A 26,546-nucleotide genomic window follows, 5' to 3' on the forward strand; every position below is an offset into this window, starting at 1 on the left:
TCTTATAATGGACTCTGGTACGACTCCACTACCCACTGACTTCAATAATTATCACCTTTGTGACAGTTTTAACTTAAAGACGGAGAAATTGTAACCTTTTAAAGGTAGAATTCCTGGCAGAGCTGCTCTTTTGGATTACATTACAATGTACAGGTTGTCATAAAGTTATGTCTGATCAGCGTAGCAGAAGATCTGTGGAGGAATAGGTTTAAAAAAAAGTGTTTTGGAATAAAGTGGTATGGTGTGTCTGTGTTTTTAGCTTTTGACTTCCACCATGTGATCTACATTCTTCTATGGACTCTGAGAGTGAAACATGTTGAAAAAATAAAAGCTTTCACCACAAGAACTTGATAACAGTCCTGTTAAAGGTTTTCAGAGCCATCTCTTCACGCACTTTTCATTGATATAGGAAAAAACTTAATCCTGCTCACAAATCTTTACCGGATCAGGTCTTACAGTCATGAAACTCCCCATGTGTTGGAATCGCTCGTAGATCCGAAGCATTGCACGCCAGTTCAAAAGGAACCAGGTTATAAAGACGACCGAGGAGCTTCCTCCAGAGGTTTGACAGCTGGATGCCACTTTTCTAGCACCGTGGATTTGGTGTGTAATTCAGCATTTCTGGCCATTTATGACAAATCATTGTGCTACAACTGGCACCATTTTGGTGCTAGTGTAACAGACTGTGTCCACCATTTTGGAGGCTGGTGCATTAAGGTGTGAACTTTCAACAGATGCCTCCCTAGGTGGGGGGCCGCTGTTTCAGCAACACGTCTGTTGTTCAAATGAGAGGAGAGAGATAAACAAGTGTTGGAGGACCTGTTTAAAGGTTTGTGGACATAATGGAGCAGCTGGTGTCGCTGATCCTTTCTACACATTGTGTAAAGAGTTGTTTGGATCAGGTTAGATGATCCGGTTCTTTTGTTCTGAAAAAGAGTGAATGCCTCTCAGGTTCAGCTACTGAGCATCTCGGAAATCTCACCCATCCCCAATGTACTGGCAACGTTTTGGCTTCCTCCATGAGTCCAACAAAACAGTGACAGACACGGCTTTATCACTCTACTCCTCACCTGTTGGTTCTCCTCTTCCTCCTCACCATCCTCCATGTTCCTCCTACTTTGTTTCCTTTTGGTTCTTACTTTTTCTCATCTATTTCTGTTACTCATTTCACTTCCTGCTCTCACTCGTCCATCCTGTCCCTCTTCATCCTACAACTCTCACTCCTTCTTGCTCATGTTTCTTCATCTCCCTGTCTACTGAACCCCCCTTCGTTACCGTGGGGATATAGGGGATCATGATTGACTGACAGCTTGCTAAGCCAATTGGATTCACCCAGTGCTGTGGAGCTGAACACTTATTGGCTGGTCTCTAGGGAGCTGGATTATATCAATGTGTGTGTGTATTCATAGTGTGTGTGTGTGTGTGTGTGTGTAATAGAGTGATGGATGATCTCCTCTCCAACAGCAGAGGAGAGGAAGGATAGAGAACGACGAACACAACCTATCATTCACAGTGTCTCTCTCCCCTCTCTCATTTTAATTCCCCATCTCTCTCTCTCTCTCTCTCTCTCTCTCCGTTACTCCCAGCCTCTCTCTCTCTCTCCCCCCCCCTCTCTCTACATATCTTTGTCGCCGTGGAGAGGAAAAGAGAGAAGACGTTTGTTCTTGGAGATACTCAAGGAAAACAGGAAAATAGCTGCTGCTGCTCGTGCTGGATGTTAACATGCAGCACTGCACGTCTTAAATAACGCGCACACACACACACACACACACAGACACACACACGGTGCTGCTGCAGCCATGCCAGGAATACCTGCTGAATATCTGCTGCTGCATGGGATGTGATGGATACTGCTTCTACTGGTGAGCTTTTCATCAATATGTGAGTTGTGTGTGTGGGAGGATGTGTGTGTTGGAGGACTGCAGTAGTCCTTGAGTGCTGTGGCGGCTCAGCCTGCGGTTATAACAGCTGAGGGGAATAAGAAGAAAAGAGGACTAGTGATTATTTGGTTGCAGGTTTTTTTAATACGTGCAAAGATGCCGCAGATGCTCGCAGAAAATCCTCATGTTGTTTTGTTTCTCCGATGTCTTTCCTGTTGGTGTCAGGTCAGTTTGTTTGTCGTTGCTTTGGAGTTGGCAAAGTCAAGTCTTGTCAGGGTCACTCCACAGGTTCATCCCCTGAATTCCGAGGAAAGACAGAATGTGAAAGAAGGGAAGGTGAGAGGGAGGGAGGAGGGTATTTTGTCTTCAGGAGGCAGGTGGAGTAAAGAGAGGCAGGAAAGATTCGGGGACAACATGCGACAGAGGTCCTGAGCCAGGATTAAAGCTGGGAAATCACATTAACCAGCTACATGCCCCTCAGGAACCCCAGCCACCGTTTCGGAAGCGCAAACGAGGTGAAAGTGTCCGAGCTTCGTCAGCTCCAGTTAAAGCTGCATGGACAGACTGCGTATGCTGGTGTGTGATCCGGCGAAGCGAGTCCGGAGAGAGCGCGGCGCTGCTTGTGTTTGGACGTGTGCAATCAGAGTTTTGATGTGCAGGTCACAGGATTGGCTGCAGGGCGATCTGCTCGTTCCCACCACTGCCTGGCTAATTTACCAGAACCCCCATCTCTCTCTCTCATCTCCCTCACTCCTGTTGTCTTTAACATTTGCTCAGAATTAACAATAGTGCACTAAGGCATCTTTAAGTGCGCATATTGAAATTCAGCACGTCTGACTAAACGGTGGAGAGGTTGGGGTGGTGGTTGACGGGTGGGTGGGGGGTGGAAGTCTTCCGACAGCGAACAAACGCTCCGTTTTCTCACGTCAACATGCAGCAGCATCAGACTTGGGGAGACCGAGCGTCGGCTGTGGAGACTTTAAAGAGGCAGCTCTCTCCAGGGCTCCACAAGTAATACGTCAGTGTTCAGCCTTGGTTTTCATCACACGATTTCTCAGAGGACTCGCCGAACATTTGCTCTGGTTGGACCCCACAAGCAAAACAGCCCATTACTTTTATAGAATTGACACTCGCAGGAGGATTAGTCCAATGTGACCTAGTGCTAATTAAATAATGACAGTAGGCCATTTTAAAAATAAATCAGGTTACATTACATTTGACACAGCGTTTGCACCTGTTCATCACATGGAAATACGTCTGTGAGTTAACGTATTAAAAACTCCCATTAGAAGTTTAGCTGTTCTGTTTTCTGGCCTTCTCAAACTCAGCTTCCACCACAAACTACTACTTGTTTCTAATCAGGTCTCATGTTGCTGCAGGCACGAGGCATCAAGCACTGCAAGCAAATCCGGACCAAAACCTACTAGTGGGCAACCCAACCACCAGCAGTGTGTGGGTGCAGTTTCCATGCGATTTTATGCTATTTTAGTGCACTAATCCTCTACGGTACTGTAAACATTAAAGAAGGACGTTACAAGTTATGCAGCGCTGCCAAAACTGCTGAGAATACTGAAGGGCCATTCTGCACTTGACTATTTTTGAAACTCTTACAATGGGAGCTGAATATTTTTCCAGGTAGTGCAGAAGAAACTTCACATTTTGCATAAATCTGAATATCTTCCAAGTAACATTGATTGGCCCATGATCTCTACATGTAGATTTGACAGAAATGTGTCTCAGTACATTTTGTAGCTCTTCGTGACTTTTCGGCTCAGCCAGGAATCAATTCTGGTGGGAAAACATTATATCCATCCATCAATTACCTTTATCATTATCTGAGGCTCAGGTCTCCCATGACGTCTCTGTGACAAAGGCTAATGAGACCAAACCTTTTGTCGCCTGACGCTCTGATCAGAAGCCTCTGCTTTTCCTAACATTTAGAATAAAACAATTCCTATGAGGTGCATCACAGCATTTCTCTTGGAGTCATGATGGGTTTTTCTCAAACTGCAATATCTTCTTCCCGGCACTCAGACGGGTGCTTGAGGGAGAAATTCGTGGAAAACAAATTCAGCCTGAAATTAACAGAGATAGAAACTCATTTGTCACATAAATGATGACGTATGCTTGGTCCTATCTCGTTGTGGAAGTGCTCACAAATGGATTTAGACCTTAACTATCCGACCATTTCTGCATTCTGCATCACCACCTCTAGAAAAATCAACACTCCATCGGGGCAGTGGGTTCACTAATCGATAGATCAGAATATTGCCAAGTCCTTCTGGTCTTTAGAAATATGACCAATAGATTTGTCACAACAACGGTTTATTCATCTCTAATCGATGTTAAGCATTTTAGGAGCTCTTTATTCACTGGTATGGAGTTTATTATAATAGCAAACACATAACACTAAATCCTTGAAATTCAAATTTTTCAAAAGACTTTAATAAAGGACAAACGGATAGACGAGGACGTTTCCCTGCTGGGACATAGTTTTGTTTTCACACTGAAAACAACTGAGCCACTTCTAAACTTCCCATCAATCATCCTCAGGCTGATTCACCTTGAAAACATTACCTGGATTTGCTGGGAGACTTAAACTGCTTGAAGCAGTTGGTTGCACCCAACATATATTTGTAGTTCAGCTACCAGTGTCAACATGTTAAAATGGAAAACACTTTATAAATATTGGAAGCTGTAGCCTTGTTTAATCATCCATCTTTACTACGGCTCCATGAAAGCCTCATATAACTTATACCTCTGTGCCACAGAGCTCCGATGATCGATGAGCCAAACCGTTACAGTGGGTGACATGTTCCTACAGCACCACGAACAAACACAGCTGTTCATTTGAATTCCATCCCATTTTCACCATCCTGCCACCTCAATCACTCACTGGAACACCACATGTGGATTAATCAGCGGCTGAAAATACCAGGCCAGTGTCCGAAGGTAGAACCAGCTAATGTGATCCCACATTAAACGTATGCACGTGGAGCGCTGGTGTGTAGCTGCACTGCAACACCTTATCAAATGGCGACTAGCTGTTACCATAGGGGCAAACTGAGCAAAAGTTCTTACTTTTGCCTCATCAGTCCACAAAACGTTCTTCCAAAAGCCTCCTGGTTTTTCCACACGCTCTTCATCAAACTGTAGACAGGCACCAATGTTCTTCTTAGAGAGCAGCAGCTTCCTCCTGTCGCCTGATGGTCGACTCATAAACACTGACATCATCCACTGTCAGACAGGCCTTTAGGTTTGGTTTCTAGATGTTACCCTGAGGTTCCTTGTGACCAGCTGGACTCTTCCAGACCTTGCACTTGGTTAGAGCTTTGTTGGTCGACCACTCCTGGGCAGGCAACAGTGGTGCTGAATGTTCTCCATTCGTACACAATCTGCCTGACTGTCGACTGCTGAAGTCCAAACTCTTTAGAAATTCTTCTGTAACTCTTTACCGCCTGGTGAACATTAACAATGCTTCGTTTAAGACCCTCATAGACCCCCTTTATGGGAGCCATGCCACACTTCAATACTGTGTTAGTGTCAAAATCACACTTGGATATTTCTCTCCCTTTGAGTGAGACAGAGCTTCAATGCAGACAATTATTAGGGTTCACAAACTTTCAACACCACAGTATTTCAACTCAAACACTGTTCTTTCTCTAATCCTGCCCGAGTTGATTTTGTGCATAAATCTATCTATTTCATATTTAAACCAGCACTGTCATGCTGTTGATAATAGAATAAGACCAGAAAATGCTTGTGTCTTTCTGCATTTCAGACGTGATTTGTCTTTTTATTTGTCTGCTATTTGCAGAATTTGTTGAAGAATGAAGAATTATTACATTTCGGCAATTTTCGATTCTTATGACATTACTTGTCGAAGTTTTGACTTTGCTCCCAAAATTGGCTCATTTTCTCATTAAGACGTCAGTTTACTGGCATGTTAATGTGTAACCATCCCTGCAGAGACGCACCGATCACCTCTGTCAGTTGCCATGGAGCACATCATTTAAGAGACTCTGAAAACTCAACGCAGCTCCATCAGTTCTCTATCCGCTGACCTGTCAGAGTCGATATGAAAACCCATCTGCTGCTGCCTCCTCCACGCCGAACACACGGCTGACTGTAGCTTTACACATGTACCGTCATAAATCAACAAACAGAGGTCACGCTGACAACCTGTGTGCGTTTACAGTGTGTGCACTGACTGACTGTGTGTGAGGATAATTAACAGTAGAAGCGCTGCTGATTAAAGAGATGTGTGTGACTCGTGTGTGTGTGTGTGTGTTGGCTAAGTGTGAATTCTAACGGCGCTGATGCTAACAAGGAGGCAAGGAGGGAAGAAACCGGGGGAGGGGATCATGTGGGACTGGTTTAATAGGAAATCGATGGTGGAGAGGAGGAAAAGGGGGGATGTTGATGCTATCTTGATGTTTTGGACACACTGGCTTTTCAGCTTCATGCCAATAAGACTCATAAATTAAATAAAGACAGAGGAAGGAACCAGACGTGCAGCGGAGACACACCTGCTGTAAACATGATGAATCCATATATTGACTTCAATGCTGTTATGTGACATTGATCCAAAGTGAAAAATCAAATCCACATCGTCACATGTAGTTAAACTCTTTGAACCCTTTTTGGCAAACTCACGACAGGAGCTGCTCACTGAGAAATACCATAAACTAGCATATCAGTGGTTCCACACATCAAGAGTTTATTGCTATTTTAGACTTAAACACAGCACAAATGTGTTTAACACAATTACACAATATGCTGTAGGTTGTAGGAGTTAATTTCTAATAATTTTTAGAGAAGTCTGAAACAAACCAACAGTTCATCTTTTCCTTCCAAAATATCGGATCTGGCAGATCAAGAATGTAATACTAGTAATATTGTAATACAGTGTTACAAACCAGTTTTATAGCTTAGACATTTCTAAACCTTGGTAAAGGCTTAACAGAGACACATGGATCATTTAGCCTGTTTTTCTTGCATAAATCCAGCCGTTGTAGTAAACTACAGAGTACACAGGTGTCGTCCACTTCAACCTGGACTGCAGTATTTTAGTAACCAAATATTCTATTGATTATTCCATAGATCAAATAAGTAATTAGATTAGAGCAACAGTTAAAAATACTAAAGTATTTGGTTTCTTTGAGGGAAAAAAAAATAAAACGTAATAAATAATAATTATAATAATAATGGTAATAAAAAAAGGGTTATTATTATTATTATTATTATCCTGATTTTATATTTTCCTACATTTTTGTCTGCCACTGATGTGAAATGACTTACAGGCTGAGCTGCAGAGTAAATCCCTTCATTTCCACAGGGGTTGGGCCCCACAGAGGCACATACGGAGTTTGGGGGGGCCACTCGCTCAGGTTGGGGGGGGAAATGAAGATCACCTACGCTGAAAGCGAGGTAGAAATTGCCACACCTGGCCCCCCAGCAGAAGCACCGCTGCTAACTTAGCTTACATCAGTGATCTAAGCTTCACGCTTGTAATAAATGCTGCAGACACCGTTATATTAAAGCAGCAGGTCTAAAAAGTCCCCGCACAGAATATGCTGTAACTGAACATGTACAGACATATTTGACAGGGCTGCGCACGTCCTGAACTGACGTGCGCGGCTGTGAGGCTCACAGGGCTACAGTCAGAGCCGAGCGTCACAGAAGATGATTTAAATAGAGTAATTAATTCATGAAGTGACGCACCTTTTCCCCTCCCCTGTCCGTCTGAGGAGACAGACATTCTGCTGTAGACTGACAGTCACAGCAACTTCAGGAAGCCAAAGAAACTGAGCTCCAGTCAACATTTGTTTGGTCAAGGTGAGACGGCGTCTGAGCTGCAACGTTCAAAGCAAGAGTGTAAAAAGTGACGTTGATTTCTGTCTCCTCTGTCTCTTCATGCTGCTGTCTGTGCCATCACTCAAACATGTAGCACCACTGGTGCAAAACACAGTTATATGGAACAAAAGAAGCCTCAAATCAAAGAATGTGTGTCCATAAATTCTAAGTAATTGAGTTCGTTGAGCTTCTCGTGGAATCATTTCCATGAATAAATGTCACGTCTCTTCATTTAAAACATAATGGGATCAGTATAATCCGTCCGGTCCAATACGTTTCCTAAAAATGTGTTTGTGTTTTCAGTTTAGCTGCATAGAAATGTAATTTACGGAGACAAAGCTGCACTTGGAGGACAGGTTATGGGACGTCCTGCTAGACGGCTGGTAATTTGATAAAATACAGCAATGTACCGATGTACAAATGTTGAGAGTCCATAAACAGACCTACTGTATGTTTGTCCAGCATTATCTCATTAAGTTACCTAAAAATAGCACTTTACATTTGCTAACAAATCTCAAAGTGCTTTATAAATAAAATGAATTATTATTATTATTAAAAATAATTAGAATGGCACAGACAGGAAACATTACACACTGTCGACTTTTCCTCTTTTAACCTTCAAAATCCAGGAAGTCAGTGTATTTTGTAAAAACTGGTCATCAGTGACATTTTGCAACTTTTACTCTAATCACCAACACTTAAAATAAAAGTGAAAGTTTGTTTTACAAAGATTTTGCTGCAGATTTTTTATTACCATGTTGTGTGCAGCCTTAAAATCCTGATTATTGGCCGGTTTGTTGAAAATATGTTGATTTATTACAAATAATAATGAATGAAGCTTTATATAAAAGCACTGTCATCGACGTTTTGAATCATCGACAGGCATGAAGAAATCTGTTTGTCAGACAATGTAAAGACAATATTTGGAGTATCTGTCATCATTTTTGACACTTCAGCTTTTGACATTCTCTCATTCTTGATGAATTAAAAATAAAGCTTTTAGTTGCAGCCCAGATATTTAGCGGCTGAAATTCACAATTATTAGATAAACTACAGAAAGTTATATTTCCATGTATCAAATGTCTCTGATGAGTTATGCAGGATAGAATATAATATAATATAAGCAGATCTGATTAAAATCCCCCAAAACTCTTCTCTCCTCTCAACTTCAACAGGCGTTGAACGAGAAGTTGTTTTGTTATGAGCAACAGGAGCAGATCTTTGTCTGAGAACTTAAAACTGCTAAACAGAAGTTTGTCATCTGCTCACTATGCACAGATACATATTGGAGGAGTAAACCATCCACCTTCTGATGACTGAGCTTTGACGTCAGCATCCTGTGCTAAATTCAGTCCCATACTGAGGCTCCAATGAACCACGGGCCAACAGATCTACTGTAGATCTCAGCAGGAGCAGGTGGAGCAAATAATCCTCCTCTGCTAACGAGTTTGTTCCCACTGTCGTTCTGTTTTCTCCATTTCAACATGTTGACATGTTCTGTCAAATCACTAACTCGTTGCTGGCATGACGGCCTTCCGTGCCAGTGCAGCCCCTGAAGTGGTTTTAATGCAAATGTCTGGTAAGTTTGGTATATAGACATAGATATAACAGCCAAGCAGGTGGAGGCTTTACAGCTGAGTGAACAGCGGTGAGATACCGAAGCTGTAATTTTAGTGTGAACTCCAATATTAAACGGCTGTTAGCTTTGGGGCCCTGCTTTAAAGCAGACGTGATTCTGTGTTGAAATCGCACAGCAAACACAGTGAATATCAGCGAACACAGTTTGAAACAACCAGATATAAACAAGATCAGGAAATGCTGCTTCCTTCTGAGCCTGAGCTCATTTAAAATGGCCTGGAGTGAAGTGGAAACTGACCTGTGGTGTGACGAGTCACCACCTGAAATTCAGTTTGGAACTCATGGACACAAGACGGTGGTAAACATGCCGTTGTCCCACCTGTTTGGAAATGTGTCAATGAAAAACAGCTTTCAAATGAAATACAAAGCAACACATTCTGCAGGCTTGTTGTTGGCACCTGAAAAAAAAAACACTACACTGTTTGCTGCTGGTTTTCTGGGAGGACAGTAATGCACATTCAGCAGAAACTAATTTGGACAAACACAGACTCAGTTGGTGCAGATGCTCTACAGTGTGATTCTGGCCGACAAAACACCACAATCGTGCCTAGAGCAGCTGTGATGGTGCTGTAGACATCAACTGGATTAAAGTGGAGATCTGCTGCATGAAATATCCATGAAAGGAAAAAAAGCACACAAACTCAATCCACGTTTTCTTTCCTTTTCCACGCAGTCGTGAAAAAGAAAAAAATCCAGTTGTGCGTTGCCAACAGAGTTCAGAGATGAGGGGTCAGAGGAGCAAACCCAGCGCTGGTGGTGATGCTTAAAGGTGCTTGTTCAGTGGGTCAAAGGGTTGAAGGACAGCAGCCTGCAGTCTCGGGGGGGGTCAAACAGAGATTTTCTGCTAATCTAATGGAAAACCGTCAGCAGCTAATAAACATTAGAGAGGATGTGTTGCTCATTACAGAGTCTGTCTGCAGGGAGGAGAGTTATTAACCAGGAATCCATACAGGAGGAAAGGTCAGATACATCAGAGCAGAGGACACAAGCGTTCATTTCAGGCAAACTTCAAACCCTCCGGCACAAACACTTAAGACCTTCGCTGAAACACCCGAGAACACAGAAACCTATTTATGGGACGTGCAGGCTAATGTTTTGGATGCTTTAACAGCCAATTTTAAATGGTAAGGGAGTCAAATCCTGTTTCCATTTTCTACTTGTACTCAGTACAAGCAAACAGATTCATTGTCCTAGTGCCTGCTCAAATAGTTTGTTTGGTTTCCCAGCTATTCGACAAATAAAAGGAAAGTCGGTACATTACTACCTCAACACGACGGTGACAACAGTGTGACCCATAACATCCAATAATGCTCAGAATTCATCAAATTGTAATCAGACTCATTTACAGTTGGCTGTAGTTCACACTGAGAAAACTGAGGACCTGTTTCTGTAAAAAAAAGAAATAAAAAAATGTAATACTGCTGTCGAATGTTTGTGACATGATGGCTGTGAGCACTACAAGCAAAATGAAATTCAGCTCCGGTGGGCTGCAGACTCACAGACAAATAACTCAAAATGTGGGCAAATAAAAGCCAAGCTATCTGGATGGAGAGATACCACCAGAGATAATTGAGAAATATGTGTGTAATTCATTTGAAACTGGTCAAAGAGCTCAGCGCTTTTCACAGAGCACCGGCTCAAACGCTTTCTTCACTTGGTGTATTACCTCTGCTCCTGGTGTGGGATGGGTGCTCTGAACAGCATCACCTGAGAAGGTGCCAGTGTCTCATCTGCCATCAAATCATGTTTTACATATTGTTTTTATTGTGTTAATAAAGAAATTAATTAATTAATAAAAAAATAATAATTTAACTACTCAAAAGCACCTTTTTACTGTTAAAGGAATCGTTTTGCTTGTGCTGTATGATGTATTGGGAAAATCCAGCAGCCAGTGATCTTAGCGCAGAAATGGGAGAAGCTTCCACCTACTGCACCGACTTCACCGCTAAGAATCATGTAATAAACGTTTGCTTTTAGGTTCAGGGATTGGTTGAATTAATTCCTGGAGGGACAGAGGTGCTGGTAGGGTTTTACTACACTGAAAAAAAGTGTTCTTACTTAAACATTTACTTAATTTTAATCTAAATCCAGATATATTTTTTAAGTTGTTTGTACTTTCAATTAAATTATATTTGTAATTTTTTGCTAAATTATTTTGAGTATATTGTAGACTAATCTCATTAGTGATTCTACTAAGCTCATGTTAAATGTACTTAAATATATTATGTAAATCAGCAAATTGCCACGAGTCAATTTCTTGCTGTACATTCATCTTGATTTAAGATTTAACTCCTACATACTAAAATTAAGTTTAATAAAATTTCAGTGGATTCAGCAAATGTAAATGAACCAATATGAACTAATCAATGTAACAATAATACCTCAAAGTGTTGGAAAACTTGCGACATCGTTCCTTCTATTAGACAAGTGCACGTACAGTTCAGCTTGCATCAATTGGAAACCTCAGCTGTTAATATTGTAAAAAGGTAACACAACTGTTATTCTCTCTCAAAGCACATTTTGTAGTGTAAATAGGTCCGTGGTGACGTAAAACTATGGTTACAAAGTGTTAATGGAGCCCAACACTCAGAGCACGTGGAAAGTCAGAGTGAACAGAAAGAACAACAGGGCAGCGGGTGGAAATTCAGTTTGGGAAATAAGCCTGACTAAAATGTGCAACGTCTTATGGTGGTCAAAGTCACTTTTTTCAGTGTAGCCGTCTCCCTCTGTTTCCAGTCTTCATGCTAAACAAAGCTGCCAGACTTTATCGATAATAACCACCTGTCACCTGTGCATGTAAAACGCCGGACGACGACCATTCAAGGGCTCCAGAACCCAACATTCAACTGTTTTTTGACCTTTGTGACATCTTGTCCACAATGACTTCTTCAGTTGGATAACAACTGAGCCGATGCACTGAGGTCACGTGGGTCGGGGTTATTGTCGCCTGATGACGGCTGAGTGTGGGGGAGGGGAGCAGGCTGTGCATCAGTTAGTGCTGAATAAAACATGGAGGAATGGGGCCACTTTATGAGACGTCTGCCACATTAGGAAGGCGGCGCCTCGAGCCCCTCGGCGCGTCTCTCTGCTCGATCAGAAGCGCATAAATATTTTACATTGGGCTGCTTTAAACCGTTTGCAGAATGTCAATACTCAGCATTTAAAAGTGGCCGGGCTGGCACAGTCCTGCTGGGTCAAACAGAGCTGCTCTCAGGTCTGGATGTGGGCCGTATAATGCATCACTAAATACTTTCATCTGCAACACGAGCTGCTTTCTTTGTCTGCGCTGGGGCGTCAGTCTAAGTGCTGCATTGGCAGATCGTGAGGCACAAAGGCCACTTGGAGCCGACCGTTCCCTCAGGAGAAATCATTTTTTCTTTCAGGCGATGAAATAAATGCACAGACCGTGAGCTCTGACCCCCGAGGTCGTGGCATTTCAGTAAAATACTGCTTTGTGTGCTGCTGCAGGAGAAGGGCTCCCACTTTGAGCATTATTGCTTCAGTACAGCGGCAGCACCAGTCCTGCTCAGCTGGGTTAGTTTAAAGAGAGCGTTTGGCATTCGGGAGAATCGTGGGGAGTTTGACGTAAAAATGAGTGAGAGGATGTGAGACGGATGCCACAAACATTTCTGCCGCCTATTGGAAGATGACAAAGAAATTTGACAGAACCACAGTCCTGAATCCTGGACCTGAAGCCGTGGTGGCTCTTGAAGTCCAATAGGGGCCTGGAGACATTCGTCCCTGTGACCAGTTTTAAAGCAACGTTTAAAACTCATTTTTGACCCGTGTGACACACGCAAACAACACGCTCCTCTTTCAGTGAATCTAGCCATCTATCATGTGCTTGTGTCACTCGAGGTTTACGTTTCTTATTTGGGGTCTTTGTGTGGAAAACGCTGCACGGAGAGACCGCGAACTACGTTTTCCTACAAAAAAAAAAAAAAAAAATTGTTTTAATACTACTGCTGAACACAACCTACTGTATACTGAGTGGATGGTCAGGGACCACCTGTGATGCATTCATGGACCACCAGGGGTTTGCAGAGCTCTAATTTTATTATGCATACATCAGAAAATTATTTAAAATTAAACATATTTTGGAGAGGATTGTTTTCTTTTAACATATTTGGGAAATGATCATTCCAACATCTGGCGAGCTGCAAATGTTTTAATGCTTCACTAAAATGTTTAACGATGAAAACAGGATTATTTTCCACCAAAGTATCTGATCTTACAGCCTTATTTAACTTTTATTAGTGAGCTTCAGAAACCTGTTCACCCAAACAGCAGAGTTTCCAGTAGCATTTATCTATTAGTGCGTCCAGAGTTTTTCTGACTGAAACAATAACTGTGAATATGTTCTCAACACAACAACCGATGCCACAGTTACGACATGGGAAGCCTCATCTTTCAGCACGGAGGTGATACTGGTGAAAACCAGCTGCCTTTGTTCAGCAGCTGACGGTACTATGACCTTAGCTTTAGCTAAGGTCAAATTTAAATGTGTTTAGACAAAAACCATAATATCACAATCAACACTGAGACCACTCGCGTCTTTCCACTGTGTTTTCCCTCCTGCTGTTCTGCATCTAAATCACTGCTGCCAATTGTTACACTTGTCGCTGCAGTCTGCAAAAAGAGGCTGTTGTGCAAAAACTTGGATCAGAATCTGCATCTCATTGGCTAAAATTGGCTTTTGACTTCCAAGATGGAAAGAAAATCACCACCTTTTGCCATTTCTCTCACATCCAACATATACCCATAACACTAACTTTATATTCATAGCATCATGAAAGTCGGCCACCTCTTTTTATTTCCATTTTATGTAACTGCGTGCACGTGTGTGTGCGGGCGTGTGTGTGCGCGTGCGTGCACTAAGGGCAAATGAGGGAAGTCACTGCAGGCTCTTGGCGTTAAGTAATAAGAGGGAAATGAGTATGTGAGCATCGCGGAAGTAAGCAGCAGAAATTAAATTAGCGTAAGGCAGCGCCTCCTGAGAGCGAGCACACTCTCCAACCCAAAGAGAAAACATCCATTGTTAAACACTCAATTTAACATTCACACCATGCTCGCTTCATTAGCCTGTAAGTTGGGTTTGTTGTTAGCTAAATACTGTACGTAAATGTGTTGTTTCCTATCTCTGTGGAGAATATTTACATTACACTATATCATTGAGATCCAGTGCAGAGGCCTCCTCCTCTCCTCTCTCAGGGAGATGGAGATAGATGCCTGCAAGGCTTTAATGAGTTCCACATTAACCGCACCAATATGTCCAAGGAATGACTGCAAATGGAAGCGAGCCATGTAAAGATAATAACACGTGAATGCGAAGCACAGAGATAAAAAAACAAACAATACCATCTAATTAGCAAATGTATTGAGTGAATGAAGAGTTCTGTGCTGTAATGGCAGCTTAATTTGTTCTGACGTTCTCGTTGTGGAGCAGCTTGGATGGAAGTGTGTGGTGTTTTAACCAGATGGCAAAAGAGAGAGAGCGAGAGAGACGCAGTGGAAGGATTAAACATGTTTACATAGAGACGTTTAGTTCTTGAATAAGAAATACTCCCATCAATAGTCACTTGTCGTCCTTTTGTATTACGTTTTTCATTTATCTGTATTTTGGTTGGATTTTCCAACCTGTAAATCTGCCTCACTGCTGTACACACACCATCCTCCTCTGTTGCCTTCACTTGTGTTTCTTCACTTTTTCCTTGTTACAAGTTATGGGACACAATAGGAGAAGAAACCTTCCATTCTGAACATTGCAATGCAGTGTATGAGAGAACCATTTTCTGCAAATCCAACTTTGTCATTATGTAGGTTTCAATCCACTTGATGCCCATTTTTAATGTTTGCATAAAAATACTGAAAATCCAGAGGAAAAGAAATCTCACGATAGGCCAAAGGAAGCTGATGCTCGGCCGAAGTTGTCGCATTCTCTGTGACATGTGCTCCAGATGCTGCACGATGACAATGTCGGTCTAACAAGTTTCATTTAGCTGTAATATCTAAAATCTAAACCTGGGATGCTGTGTAAAAATGCAAATTGATGTTACATAGTGCAAAGACACATATCAAATGTTGAAAGAGAGAAGTGTGATGCTCATATCACTGAAGCAACAGCAAGACTGGGAAAACTGTAGGAACGTCTCACAGTTAGTGCAGTTAACTGGCAACGGGTCAGTCGGCCTTTCAGAATAAGGTTCTTCGTGCAATTTTGATGTTTCATCATCTGTGGTTATTTAAAATCAAACAAATCATTTCATTCCATTTTTATTTATACTTGACGCAGGGTCCACATTTTCTGAGCTTGTGTCTTGATTCTTGCTGCCTCCTGTTGTCCAAAACTATATAGAGCGGAAACATCTTGACTTAATCCACATGTGCTGTCCATCACCAGGAACCAGGAAAAATCCAAACATTTATCTGCAGTGGAACAATCTCAGATAAACGCACGTTTCTTTAGTCTGAGCTACATTTGTGACAGTGTCCAGATGTTTTAGTGAAGTAAAGTACAACAGCTTGGTGCTGTGAGAAAGTGAGAAATGGGGGGAATAAAATAAAAGAAGAACATTTACAGTTTTGCAAACCTTTGCGCACACACACACAGACACACACACACGTCTGTAAACAAGCTGATATATGCATCGAGTGTCATAGCTCGTACTCATCAGCAGCCGGCGGCTCCAGCTTGACTGACAGCTTCATCTACTGTCATACACTCAGCTGTGGCTTCTGCACTCAAGGTCACAAATTAATCAAAACGTCAATATGTGCAGTCGACATAGGCGAAGCCCGTCGTGGACCTGTGACCTGCACCAACAACTTTAATTCAGGGCCTCATAAATTATGCAAAAGCTGCTGACATGTTGCAGCGCAAGACCTCGCCTGACAGATATTTTGGTGATCTATAACGCCTGGAGGTTTTGTGTATCAGCTGCGGCAAACGCAAAAGCTTGTTGTTTTGTGTGGGAGATTGGATAAGAGTGCACAGGTGCATTGTTCACCACTGAACGGAGGCTGGAGGGGCGATGAAGCTCTGCTAATTATAACACTGGGGGGAAACCGTGTCTTGAATCAACATACTTTTAAGCATCAGCTCACAGCTCAGTGTTTTCTCGACTAAGAATGGGAAATGAAAAACACCTCTTGTCCTTCAGCCTAAAGCGACTCGACGTCGCTTACTGTTAATTTAAGATTCACACCTGTCAAATAATATACATAAGGTCGAGTTAATCAGAACTTACAGTAAAAATGGTGCAAGAAAAGCAATAAAGTTAAATGAGGCTGAAAAGGAACAATAACTCAATATTCCTAACTGTCAATACACCTTCATATTTCAACAGCACAGTGTTAAATTGGTCTTTTTTCTCTACTCTCTCCCCAGATGGAAACTGACACCGGTGACAGCGACGGAGGATAATAATGACGGAAGGCAGAATGATTTGTCCCCAGCTGGAGCCACGGCATTCCTCAACCGCCCCTCTGCTGCACAGCGTCGCTCCCTGAAGGATACAGCGACCTTGACATATCACAGCGTGCATGACAACCTGGCACGAACTGAACTGAAAGGTTGCCTCCCTTTGCCAAGAGCTGGAAGACAACAGTGCCAAAGCTTCGGGGACAAGACGTCAGCAGAAATCCACTCCGTCTTACTGCAGTAACAAATGAGCTTTTATTTGTGAAGTTAACAGTGCTAACAGCTGACTCCACAAGGGCCAATTACTGGCTGAAGGGAATACAGGGCCAAGATGAAGGAGACAGCAGTTGTAGCATGTTTTCTGGCCGAGCTGTCTCTGGCTGCTTTTGTTCTGGCCTCTGAGGGGGCCGTGCGTTGCCCTGCATTGTGCCGATGTGAGATACGACCATGGTTCTCGCCCAACTCTATATACGCCGAGGCTGCCACGGTGGACTGTAATGACTTGGGCCTCTCAGACGTACCAGAGAGACTCCCCTCAGAAACACAGGTGCTGCTGTTACAGACAAACAACATCATTAATGTGGGAGAAACTTTGGATTACTTGGCCAACATCACTGAAATTGACTTGTCTCAGAATAACATTTCCTCGGTGAGTGATGTTTGTCTGGGTTCTCTCCCCCAGCTGCTGTCACTCCACATGGAAGAAAACTGGATTCAGGAGCTTTCCGACAGCTGCCTCGCCTTTCTGCCCAGCCTCCAGGAGTTTTACATCAACCACAACCTAATTTCCTCCATTAGCCCTGGAGCCTTGCAGGGCCTGGGCAGGCTGTTGAGGCTCCATCTGAATTCCAATCGACTGACAAGTGTCAACAGCCAGTGGTTCGAGCCACTTCCTAACCTGGAGATACTGATGCTGGGAGAAAATCCCATCCTTGCACTGTCAGACATGAACTTTAAACCTCTGGGCAACCTGAGAAGCCTCGTGCTTGCCAGGATGAATTTGACTGAAATACCTGACAATGCTCTGGTTGGTCTTGACAACTTGGAGAGCATCTCGCTTTTTGACAACCTGCTCTATCGAGTTCCTCGAGCAGCGCTGACCAGAGTCCAGAACCTGAAGTTTCTGGATTTAAATAAGAACCCCATTGAAAGAATCCAGAGAGGTGACTTCACGGATATGATGCATCTAAAGGAGCTGGGCATTAACAGCATGCCAGAGCTCGCATCTATTGACAGTTTTGCTTTGAACAACCTGCCCGAACTGACAAAAATCGAGGCCACCAACAATCCCAAGTTATCATACATCCACCCGAGAGCCTTCCACAAGCTCCCCAGGCTGGAGACCCTGATGTTAAACAGCAATGCGCTGAGTGCCCTCCACCACAGCACTGTGGAGTCCCTGCCCAACCTGCGAGAAGTCAGTCTTCACAGCAACCCCATCCGCTGCGACTGCGTCATCCGCTGGGTCAACATGAACAGGACGGCTGTTCGGTTCATGGAGCCCGACTCGTTGTTCTGTGTGGAGCCCCCAGAGTACCAAGGACAGCATGTTCGGCAGGTGCACTTCAGAGAAATGACAGAGATCTGCCTTCCTCTGATCTCACCTGGAAGTCTCCCAGATCGAATTCAGGTTGGGAAAGGGAGCTCTGTGTCGCTACACTGCAGGGCATTCGGAGAACCAGAGCCTGAGATATACTGGGTGACATCGTCAGGTGACAGGGTGTTGCCTGGCAGCGTGGCTGATAAGTACTACATGCACCCTGAAGGAACTTTTGACATCTATGATGCCACCGCGCAGGAGGCTGGCTTATACACATGCATCGCCCATAACCTTGTTGGGGCACATCTGAAGTCTGTGATGGTTGTGGTGGACGGATACTACGCCCAACCTTCAAACCAATCTTTACGTGTGCATGTCAAGTCTGTTCAGTCTTACTCTGTGATGGTTTCCTGGAAAAGCACGGGTGGTTTAGTTTCGCAACTAAATTGGTCCATTTTAGCCGAGGGCAGCCGCCTCTCGATGCCATTCACGGCCAGGCTTCCTGCCGATGTCAAAGAATACCACATCAAACAGCTAAAGCCGTCCACTTGCTACCGGATTTGTGTGGAGATCACTGCAGCACAGCCTGGATATAGCAGGGACTGTGTTAACGTGACCACAAAGGGGGCACCTGTCCCCAGGGAGAAAACCGAGAACTGGGACAGTCTGGTGATGGCTACTTGTGCTGTGTTTTTTATTGTGGTGGCTGTGGCTTGCTCTGTCATCTACACATCTCTGTACAGCCAAGTGTTTTACAGGAAACTGATAGCAAACCCGGCTGAAACACTGCTTATTCCCAGCACTCACTCATCCTCCTCTTCTTCTCTCTTGGAATTTAGTGTGTCTGGGCTCAAGGTGAGGGCAACTGTAATAGACTTACAGGGTGACTCCATGTAAGAAATGTCCTCGTCTGTAAAACCACTTTCACTTTGGGATTAAATCAAGATGAAGAGTGGTGGACGCTGGAAAAGTGAGTTTACGTGCCGTCTTTCCACAGCTTTTAATGGGACATTTTGCAGTGGAAATCACCAAGGTGCATACAGTGAATATTAACTGGCTATAAGCTGAGACTATTTTGTATTTCAAACTTGTGTCATTATAACAAGCTTAATCAGGCAGATATCTTGAGTATAATCTACATGGCTACTGGTCGTTCATGCAGTGCAACCAGAGTAAAGCACAGCACAGGATCTATTCTGTCTTAAACACCGTGTTGAGACGGCTTTTGATGTCTGCGAAAAAAACCTTTTTTTTTTTTTTGCTGTGTTTCATTAAACTGTGCCAAGCAAAGATAGTTTCTAATGGCAGAAAAACTAATTGTTAGTCTAGTGTACAATAAAACTATAATGTAAACAATTTTATGAACAAATACATTTTTAATTAAACCTGTGTGGTGTCTTATAACTACAACCTTTCCTTGTTAAACTTGGATATTTTCTACAACAAAACGTCCTTTGAAATATGCAAATGAGAAAAACACAATACGCCGTCTATGAAATTCAAAACATTAATTTGTGTAAAAGAGGCTCATAAATCTTGTTGTGTCCCTGTCTGAGCCTTACACCAGCAAAAGTGTGAGATCGGCTATAGACAAACACAATTACAGGGGCTGCCCTTCAAGGAAGACGCTCCTATGCTGTTAGGGAAATGCAATCTCAAACAAATCTCCACCAGCGCGTGAGAGAGTTTGTTTTTGTGTGTGTACGCACCTTAATAGGTGTGTGTGTAAAGTGCGAGGACATCGGCAAACCCATTGACTTTGCATTGCATTATATTCTCTTTCATTAAAAATCCAATATGGATTCCCAACACAAACCTCAGCGAGGTGATGAATCGGTGTCACGCGCAAACTGATGGGAGGCATTTATCAGCGGGACTCACTCATAGATCAACGGAGTTTCAGCACCTTGGACAGGGCTTTTAGAGAGCGGCCATTTGTCACCGCCACCGACGCTAAAATACGACCCATTAGAGGCAGGGAGTGAATAGGTCAGCAAGAACGCGGCGCCCAAGCCAGCCTTTCCCCATGTGACCCTGGAGAGACGCCGCCGCCGTCGCTGGAAACAGCTCAGCAACTATCGGGCCTCGTTTGTTAAGTGCCTCACATCGAGCTGCAAAGATGGACGGAGACAAATGGAACACGAAAGCAGTAGAAAATAGTTCTAGTCCCAAACAGGACAGCGAATGACGGCCTCACACTGATGTCGCTTGATGTCGCTGATGTGGGAGACCAGCAGAAGATAACCAGCCGGAGTTCATTACACTCTTTAGTACAAACAATGAAGAACATTCTAGGGATTGAGGGGAGCAGCAGCATGAGGAAGAAGGGTTTGGTGTTTGTTTTAGAGTCTTTTCATTTTGTCTGCTTCCTCACCTGCGATGCTGGGATCAACTCTGGTTCATCCCCGCTGAGATGAGCAGATGATGTGTCAATGTGTAGTTTTCACATAAAAACCAAACAAAATAAAAGTGGAGCTGTCTCGTTGTTTTAAGCTGTCGAACAGGCCCATACAGCATGAGAAGCAGCAAAAAGGCTGCTCCAAGTGAGTAATTTCTCACTACTGAGGGCGTGCAAACGCAACATGTTGTGGCAGATCCAGTGGGAATGTCTTGAACAGGAATAGTTCACTACACAGCATCTACACCAACTGGCCAGTTAAATTAAATTCACAGTCCCCAGTGATACAAAAACCAGGACTCAAATCTGCCTGGTCAGGACTGCACACAAATAAAAAAAAAAAAAGCACCTGCCAGCGCCACCTCAAGGCTGCAAAACTTTAGTGTTAGCTGGAAGAATATCAACTACTCTTAAGCACAGCTACTCAGGAGGCTCAGCAAGACTGAATACATAAAGTGACACTGAGCACAGTGCAGGAGGAAAGAAAAATCCATCTATCATGTCTTGGCCACCAGTGTTGTACTTGTGTTTAGCAAATGATAATGCTGGAAAAGGTTCATCCTTTGATCGATGCTGACAGTAGATTGTAATTTGTATTTGCCTCATGGTTGTAGCAGAGAAAAAGGCAGGAAGTAACAGACAATATCCGGTGGAAAACATTCGAGTATCCTTTGCTGGTTGTCGTAGTAACTATAGACAAAGTGCTGAAACACAAAGGACTAAAAAAGTGTTGTAACTATTGTTGCATCATGTGACAAAGTTTAGAAGGTGTCATGTTTACTATGTAGACACAACAACGTCAGTAGAGTGAAGTCTGATTCACGTTCCCAGTGGACGGTGGCACAAAAACCCTCCACATGGCACAATGACATCACCTCAGCCAGCGCCAGCCTATCATGATGCAACCGGCCCGTCTCCACAATGTCAAGCAGGACTCGTGCAGCCCTGAGCAGGGAGCACGTTTTAGTCCCTTTCACAAAAAGCAAGGTGACAATTTTATCTGATGATAACAGCTTAGTAAAAATTCAGGGGGGTCGAAACCACAGCTGGACATGTTTGAGGCCATGACTGGTCCAGGACCTTCGTTTTTCCCGATGGGCCGCAAACATTTTGGGGATTTTCTCACACGTTTTTTTAAGAGGCTGATGAGATGCTGCTTGTCAGAACATCTAAAGTTAATAAAGATTGTGGGTGTTTGTGTTGGAAGTCCGCATCCTTCAGCGACAGCCAATCACAGGTGGGCGTCGCTCTGCGGCACCACATGATTAACTCGCTGATTATTTTCCTCACTGAAACACCTGCTTGTTAATACTGAGCTCGGATCTGGTCTGGGACTGAATGATGACGTACAGTAAGAGGCCAGATTTGGGAGAATGAAGCAGCTATTTGTGACCATTTCACGCAGAATAATTCATCCGTTGTCATCTCATCACGGAAAATAACTTGTGATGTGATCGTTCATGTACACGTTTTCCTCCTTATTTGACAGAATGATTGTAGCTCACTTGATTTCTGGCATTTCTCATACTGTGGTTTTTGAAAAAATTTTTAAGAGAAGCTGGATATTTTTAGGCTGATTTCTGATACTTTTGACATAGTGGGCAGCCTGCAGGGTCAGTGGTTTGATCCCTGGCTCCTCCTCTTTGTTTTTCTATTTTGTTTGTTTTAATCCTGGCTTTTGCTTTTTACCAAACTCATCATCTCTCTGTTCTTTGTGGCCCACTTCCCTCTTTCCTTTCCTTTTGTCCTACATTGCAGCATGTTTCCTTGCTTGTGTTCATTTCATGGTCTTAACCTTATTCTTCTCCTTTTTTTTCCTCCCAGACTCAAAATGTATTCTATTCTGTAATTATACTTTTTCCTCTTTTCCTAACTCCTAAGACTATTATTTTCTTTATTTCCTTCTTCTGTTTGTCTTTAAGTAAAGCCAACAGCATTTTTAACCTTTAGCAGAACAAAGTTTGGAGTTGACTTTACTTTGGTTCACTCATCTTCAAACGCCTCCAAACCGCACACATTGTTCCACCTCCACTTACCTGCTAACCAACATGGCGTTAACATGGTGTTGGTAAGATCTTTTTGTGAGCTGAGACATATTAATCACTGCAGTATTTACCCAATGGAGGACTTTTAGCCATTTGCTTCGTTAAATGTAGACACTGACTTTTTTGGTCAGGAAGTGTCTTTTTGAACTGTTATTTAGTGATATATGTGGGGGTCTGGTGGCTCAGTGGTAGAGCCACCAGACCCCCACATATATCACTAAATAACCTGAGCCTGGTGCCGGTCCCGAGCCCGGACAAAAAAATGGGAGGGTTGCTGCAGGAAGGGCATCCGGCATAAAAAAACATGCCAAATCAACGTGCGGAACATGTTCAACCCCTGAAGGGACGAGCCGAAAGCCATTGATCTATATAGAGATATATGTGGTTAAATTTGGGTTTGTTGTTAATTCCCTCAGGTAGACTGTGCAGGAGGCCGGCGACTGGCTAAGAATGTACTTAGTACGTCCTAATTCAAAGTGACAACAAGATATAGTGCAGGGAAGGATTCACACATGCACAAATATTCTTTTCTACAATCAGTTGTTGCCTTTAAGGTTGTGAATTAACAAGCTGACTCAATAATCTCTTTGTTGCAGTGGGATTCAGACCCTGAGGTATTGAATGAGCTTTTCCTCCTCCTCTGTCAGCAGTGTGAGCTGAGTTACAACCGCGCTGCTGCAGAATCATTCCTCGCCGAGATGCTGAGGAAGGGTTGAGGAATAAAACATAGGTGGTGAAAGACAGGCGCTGACAAACTGCTTTGTTGTTTGACTCACATAATGTAGGAGAGAAACATCATTAACTTATCAAAACTGAAGAACCAACTATGTGCTGCAAGAAACGCAACAGAAATTATGAGGAGTATAGACGTATGATTAAAGCACACACACCAAAGAAATGAACCGAGCCCAGCTGCAGAGCTTAATGAGCTCACGCTGCATGTTTAGTCCCAGCAGAATTATATCTGTAGTGGTCATATATTACTACATTACAAGTGTTTACCGGCCACTCTCTCCCCATTTCAGTCTCTGCTTATGATCCATAAAAACAGCCTAACGATCCTAGTTGAAGTGAACTAATACCTCTCGTTACAAGGGTTCCACTTAGAAAATGTCTCTGTAGTGGGTGAAACAAACTCGACAAAAGAGCAAAATTATATTTCTCGTGAAATATTACCTCATTACCAGTATTTGGTATTTAGGCCAGTCCAGCAGCTTGTTACAAGTAAAACTAGAAAAAAAGCCTCACATTTATCCAGCTTTCTTCATGCAGAACCTCCTGGGCTTTGAGCAATTATTCTCCCACTCACCGGCCCATTAGACTAAAACAACATCTCTGACTTTGGGTGATCTTGGAGCAGAAAGCTTTTGAGCTTTTATTATTGTTTCATGATGGAAAGTCGCAGATGGCGAGCGTACACTTAACCTCTGCTGATAAACTGAAGCAGCTACCAGTCACTTACAGAGACGAGATTATTTCCAGTACAGAAGCAGGGACCATTCAGGTTGATGAATGTCTTCCTCTGACTTATTTTTTTGTTCTCCTTGGCTCTGTAGTGGCTGTTACTTTTTTAATCTTCTTCAGAAAACACTGACTCAGGACTTTGGATTTTACATTTGTTTAGCTACGCAACCACCATGAACCTTTCAGATACAGCGACTCCTCTACTAATGGTCACTGAGCAGCTGAAACACACACCTGGACGGGAAAATCTGGTTTCAGATACTGGAACTGGAACATCCAGACATTACCTGGAGAAGCTGTGTGTTAGAACACAAAACAGACGTTACCCTGACAGCACCATAGTACGAAGTCCCTCCAATGTTCAACTGAGCCCATTTGTGAAAAGAACCGGCCACTTTAAACTAACTGTAAGTGTTTTTATTTCTATATTTAGTCCAAATCATGATCTTTCCCCAAACCTAACTAAACCCCACTATTTTGTGGCTAAACAGAAAAAGACAGTAGCTCCTTGGTTATTAGAATGACCACAAAACAATGATTAGGTGCACAGTAACATAAGGAACCAACCTACTGACCCATAAATGTGAGCTGACAGAAACTGATGACAGCCCATTAAATCGTGTGATAAAGTGCTTTTTCTGGAAACGTAGGACAATGGAAATGTTTCCAGGGGCATAAAAAAAAATGATGGATTGAAAGTTTAGTTGGGTTTTCTGTGCTCTTTCAATTGTACTAAATGTTTTCTCCAACAATAGTTTGCTTTCACACAAAAAAGGAAAAAATGAGAACTAACCAAATATACCATGACAGAGGAAAGTCAACCAATCACATCCTTGAAGACCACACCCGAGCCTGACACTTCACTGACCTATGGGGGGGAAAGTAGCCTCGGGTCTAAAAAATAAATCGTCTACAGAAATCCTCCTGAAACTATCTGCATAAAAAGTGGCAAATTCCAACCACACATTCAAGAAACTGAACTAAAAAGTCTCCAGAATGAGCTGCTGGGATCTATTGAGTCTCAAAAACAAAAGCTGAATGTGTGAGTTAGTCTGGCTTTGCATCGTTAACGGAGAAAATCCTGATGTGAGTAGGAACAGTTCACGACTTCTGCTAACGAGCCGTTTCAGGCCTCTAGTTTATTTTCTGTGGATTTGCCACGGATCCCTAACCTCAACGTGGCTGCTTTCATCCCTCAGGTTCCTCGTGGCTGCCATCAATGACTAGGGAGAGGTGTGGTCTCGCTCTGGGGGAGCAGGCCATGGAGTCCTGCTTCCTCCACCACAGGCTGGTCTATGATTACACGTTCTGTAATGAATAATTTACCTTTTCTTAATCACCCGGTAAGCTGCTTCATTTAAACACTGGCTTCCTCATAGTGCAGTGATTAGAGCTGGAAGCCAAGGTGACGGAGGAAGATTAGAGCAAAATGAAGACCGGCCTGTTGTGAGTGGTGCCGTCCTGTGGAATGATGCTGCTCTCTTAGCTCTGTTCATTACTGCGTGGCCAAATGTCATCGCCACACACAGCAAGCGTCTCACAAACAAATGGAGCCATTATCGAGACAAATAAATCCACTTAAAAGCTTCACACTCGGCTCCTCTTTTGGATCCTTTAGAAACATCTCATGACTCTAAGTGAGTCAGTCAGTGCTCAAAGTTGTCAAGAGAGCTTCTCTTTTGAGAATAATAGCTTCTTTTGTGGATGTATTTTGGTCTTGAGTATAGCTTTTAAGGGTGCATTCAGCTGTGGCTGTTTCAGAGATGCAGGACTGTGTAAACATACATCTGGACATCAAAGCTTTTTAAAAGCACTGATCTAAGTGGCAGCACTTCTCTTGATGCTGGTCTGTCCTGACTGCAGCCTCCACACTGATGGCACTCAATCTGATGACATTCAGGCTCTCGGGAGTGCTTCAGCCTAAATTATTGCTCAGTGGAGCTGCCCGGTCGAGGGTTTATATCGGGTAGCTCTGGCCAACTGACAAAAGAGAAAAGTGTGGTTATATATGTGAAACTGAAAGGTGAAAGAAGCGGTTGCTGGCTGTGTGTATGAAGCAGGGCAGCGTAGGAAAGTGTTCTTAGGCCATGAGGAGGCCACCAGTGGCTGCACTGATGTGGGAGTGCTGCTACAGGTGCAGGTCAGGAAACAAAACAGGATCCAAAATATCCACTTTCATAAGCTCTCAAACTAATGCATGTTTTATTCAGAGGCCACCGCACTGTATCTTATACCGTGTATACAAGTACTGTGAACAGACGTTTCGGTGTATTGGTGCCTGTTCATGCTCTTCAATCTACTTCTC

General features: G+C 43.2%; 2 protein-coding genes across 4 annotated transcripts in view; one reads left to right on the forward strand and one right to left on the reverse strand.

Moving 5' to 3' along the window:
- Positions 1–26,546, reverse strand: part of immp2l (inner mitochondrial membrane peptidase subunit 2) — a 135,106-nt gene that overhangs the window by 18,010 nt on the left and 90,550 nt on the right. The window lies entirely within an intron of this gene.
- Positions 1,445–22,869, forward strand: LOC137108808 (leucine-rich repeat neuronal protein 3-like). 2 transcript variants are annotated; one of them, XM_067493866.1, is made up of 2 exons: positions 1,445–1,881; positions 16,762–22,869. In XM_067493866.1, exon 2 carries the CDS (start codon positions 17,126–17,128, stop codon positions 19,229–19,231), a length of 2,106 nt encoding a protein of 701 aa, XP_067349967.1. In that variant the 5' UTR covers positions 1,445–1,881; positions 16,762–17,125; the 3' UTR covers positions 19,232–22,869. The 2 variants fall into 2 exon arrangements, with proteins under 2 accessions (XP_067349967.1, XP_067349966.1); XM_067493865.1 differs by having other exon boundaries at positions 1,445–1,862.

The sequence above is a fragment of the Channa argus genome, chromosome 23, assembly GCF_033026475.1.
Source record: "Channa argus isolate prfri chromosome 23, Channa argus male v1.0, whole genome shotgun sequence".
In the NCBI taxonomy this organism is placed as follows: Eukaryota; Metazoa; Chordata; class Actinopteri; order Anabantiformes; family Channidae; genus Channa; species Channa argus.